At 40.3% G+C, this 3,958-nt stretch overlaps 1 protein-coding gene across 1 annotated transcript in view; it reads right to left on the reverse strand.

Annotated features, from left to right (window-relative positions):
* The window catches only part of HELRODRAFT_86641 (hypothetical protein), a gene marked incomplete at both ends in the record, with an annotated part of 2,924 nt that extends 407 nt beyond the window's left edge, over positions 1–2,517 (reverse strand). The window contains 7 exons of the mRNA XM_009028059.1: positions 141–275; positions 407–535; positions 763–887; positions 1,423–1,469; positions 1,665–1,758; positions 1,961–2,043; positions 2,327–2,517. Of these exons, the coding sequence (XP_009026307.1) occupies positions 141–275; positions 407–535; positions 763–887; positions 1,423–1,469; positions 1,665–1,758; positions 1,961–2,043; positions 2,327–2,517 (804 nt within the window). The remainder of the gene's footprint in view (positions 1–140; positions 276–406; positions 536–762; positions 888–1,422; positions 1,470–1,664; positions 1,759–1,960; positions 2,044–2,326) is intronic.
* Positions 2,518–3,958: the final 1,441 nt, after the last annotated feature.

A 3,958-nucleotide genomic window follows, 5' to 3' on the forward strand; every position in this document is an offset into this window, starting at 1 on the left:
TCATTCATTCATCAATCGATCCATCAATCAATCGATCAATCATTCAATCGATCGATCAATCAGTCAGTCAATCGATCAATCAATCAATCAATCCAACAATCAATCAATTAATCAATCAATCAACTGATCAGTGTACTGACGTCATGAAACAGCGGCCTTTCTTCGGGATCAAACTGGATACATCTCTCGAGCAGGTTGACCAGGGACTTGGGAATGTCAGACCTCACCTGGGTCAGATCAGGTTTCAATCTTCTCGTCGCTACCAAGTACATTATCTGCGATGGTGTTGTGATGATTCTATACAAATCAATCAACAAACCAGCCAGCCAGCCAACCAACCAACCGATTTCCAGCCAACCAACCAACTGACCAACCAACCGACCAACCAGCCAGCCAACCAACCAACCTGATCCCTCTCCCTGATCTTGTAAGGCAGCTGACCGGAGACCAGCTCATAGAGTACGATTCCGTACGCGTAGACATCCGACTTGAAAGTGTACGGGTCGGAGTTTTTCATGCGGATGATCTCTGGAGACTAATAAAAGGTCAATCTCTTCTGTGCACTTCACAAACAAACACACACACATACAGCGTGAGGACCACGCATCACATACGCTAATAGTAACATTTTATCATCCCCACATCATCTTCAATATCGTCGCAACGTCATCAACATCAGCACCATCCTTCCTCCCAACCAACCAACCAATCAACCGACCGACCAACCAACCAACCAACCGACCGACCAACCAACCAACCAACCATCCACATGACAGATCCGGAAGGTTGTTGACACTGGTAGGATCCAGTTCCACTCCACCTCTGCTTCACGGTCGCCAGTCCGAAATCTCCAATCTTCACGCAGTAGTTGTCGTCAAGGAATATATCTGGTGGTAACGATGGCGATGACGTCATTGTTACTATCACGTGACCGTGAGGTGATGATGTAATGGTGTTATGAGGTAATGATGTGAATCTATTGTAATGGTGTGATATAGTGATGGCTAGGCGTATGTATGTAAGTATGTTAAAACCAAAACATGATGAGTGACACTGAACCGTCAAACATCAAGTAACAAATGGATTAACACTTTGATTTGTCGTTAATTGCACATGTCGGCATTCAGTTGGATATTTTCAAGCACACAGACACGCAGGAACCGCTGCAACAAGCACGAAATGTGGTTAGTTGCGAAAAACAGTTCCCTGCTGTCGCCTGATCTAACGCCGATCATGAATGTATGTATGTATGTAGCCTTCGAGTCGCTAATAGATGATGATGATTATGTAACCGAAGATGATGTAACTGGTGATGATGTAACTGGTGATGAACGTAACTGATGACGATATAACTGATGATGAGAAAGAGGATGAAAACGATGATTACAAAGCGCGATATGACGATAATGAACGGACACTCACTATTTGACTTCAGATCACGATGAATGATGTTCTTGGCGTGAAGGTAACTGGAAAGTTTAAGGTACAGTGACGTCATGATCAACATCGTCTTCATCATATTAGCATAATAGCCAACATCTACATCGCTTCATCATCATCTTCTTCATCATCATAGATCATCATCTTACGATGATAATATAATTATTATCATCATCATCAACAACGACATCATCACCGTCGTTGTCGTCATCATCGCCACTAACTCCATCCCTTGAGCAGTCTGCCTGGCGATGTCTACGAGGAGACTCAACTCGAATCTGTTGACCTCAACGTGCAAGTGTTTGTACAAGCTGGAGCCTGGATGACGTCATCGTCATTGTTGTCATCGTCCTTGCTATCACAGTCCTCGTTGTCATTATTATCGCATCCCACCACACCACACCACACCACATCCTGTGACGTCGTCGCATCACGTGACACCACATCACATCACATCACGTGACACCACATCACATCACGTGACATCACCACACAACGTGTGACGTCACTACTAGCAAACCTTTGCACCACTGAGTGACGATGGCTAGCTCGGGTTTCGAGATGCATCCCATGAACAGCAGAATGTTGGCGTGTCTTGTTTTCCTTTATTGTTGTAAACAACACATCCATAAATAACAGTCACGTGCTTATCACGTGATTATAATCATCATCATCATCATCATCATTAACGAGAATATAACAAAATGGTACCACCATCATTAGCATTATCATAAACATTCAACACTTGACATCATCATGCTAATAATGAAATATTGAAATTATCACAACAAAAAACAGCTAACCAAACAGCCAGCAAATAACAAGCCAACCGGTCAGCCGACCAACAAACCGGTTAACTAGCCAGGCGACAAACCAACCAGCTAACCTCAAAACTGTGACTTCGTTTTTGAATGCTTGTAGTTGCGCGGGAGTGGGCTCCTGGACATTCAACTTCTTGATAGCCACCGGACCATACCACTGACCTTTGAAGACCGTCCCGAATGACCCTGACCCAATTTTAGGACCCTCTTTGATGTCGTCTTTTGGGATTTCCCAGTCCTCGTTCGAGTCTCGTCTGTACTGTGAAGTGGCAGGCAACAAAAAATTTAAACAGGGTGATTAAGCAATGACTATTTTTAGAACAAAACTAAAAATCGAAACTATCAATCAACCAACCAATCAAACAATGATGACTGAATTACCCAACCAACCAATCAATCAATCAACCAACAAACCAATCAACCAACCAATTTTTTATGGCTGGTAGTTTCAGCAGATCGTGCTCTTGGCCTACCCTTTGTGTTGTTAGTGGGAGAGGCACGAGCGCTGTAACTATGGTAACCTAACAATAATAATAATAATAATAATAATAATAATAATAACATCATAATAAAGTTAATTTCTAACCTGGTTTTTGACCTTTAGAAGACAGCTGATTCTCCTCATCGCCTATATCTTTTGGCGAGAGATTCGATATATCTGTCATCGAATGAATGAATGAATGAATGAGTGAATGAATGAATAGGTAAATGAATGGGTGAATGAATGAATGGGTAAATGAATGAATGGGTGAATGAATGAATGTATGCATGTATGTGTGTGTGAATGTATGTACGTACGAATAAATGAAGCAACAAATTAGTTAATAAATAAACATATAAATGTATGAATGAATGAATGTATGAATTATTCAACTGAACGAGTGAATGAATGGGTGGATTGGATGAATGAAGGAACAAAAGAACGAACGCATTAATTAAATGAAAGAATGAATGGATAAAAATTTTAAAAAATAATAAAAATAAAATTTGATAATTTCAAAGAGAGGAAGCTTACTTATATCTTTAAATAACTTCTCATTCTCCTGCAATGAAAATCAAATAAAGTAATTATAAATACCTTGACCACATGACCAACCAACCAACCAACCAACCAACCAACCAACCAACCAACCAACCAACCAGCCAGCCAACCAACCAACCAACCAACCAGCCAGCCAGTCAGCCAACCAACCAACCAACTAACCAATCAATCAACCAGTCAATCAACTAATCAACCAATCAATCAACCAGTCAATCAATCAATCAATCAATCATCTAACCAAAAAATCCTGATCAGTACATATTTGATTGACGTTAGGAAATGATGTGGCTCGCTTACTGCATGGAGGTCTGTGACGTCATAAAAACATAGAATAATAATAACAATTAACAGCAACATAAAATATAACAACAATTAAAAACAACAACAGCATCAACAACAGCAACATCAACAACAACCTCAACGACAACAATAACGTCAACAACATCAACAACCACAACATCATCAACAACAACGGCAACAACAACAACCTCAACAACAACAACAACAACCTCAACAACAACAAAAACGTCAACAACATCAACAACAACACACCTTTTTGGCATCGTTGGAATTTCGGGAGGATAATTGAAAATAGTGCTGCAAACATGAGAATAATTTTTATTTTCAAATATCTCATAGATTTAAAAAGACATTA

This window comes from Helobdella robusta (genome assembly GCF_000326865.2).
Source record: "Helobdella robusta unplaced genomic scaffold HELROscaffold_53, whole genome shotgun sequence".
NCBI classification, from domain to species: Eukaryota; Metazoa; Annelida; class Clitellata; order Rhynchobdellida; family Glossiphoniidae; genus Helobdella; species Helobdella robusta.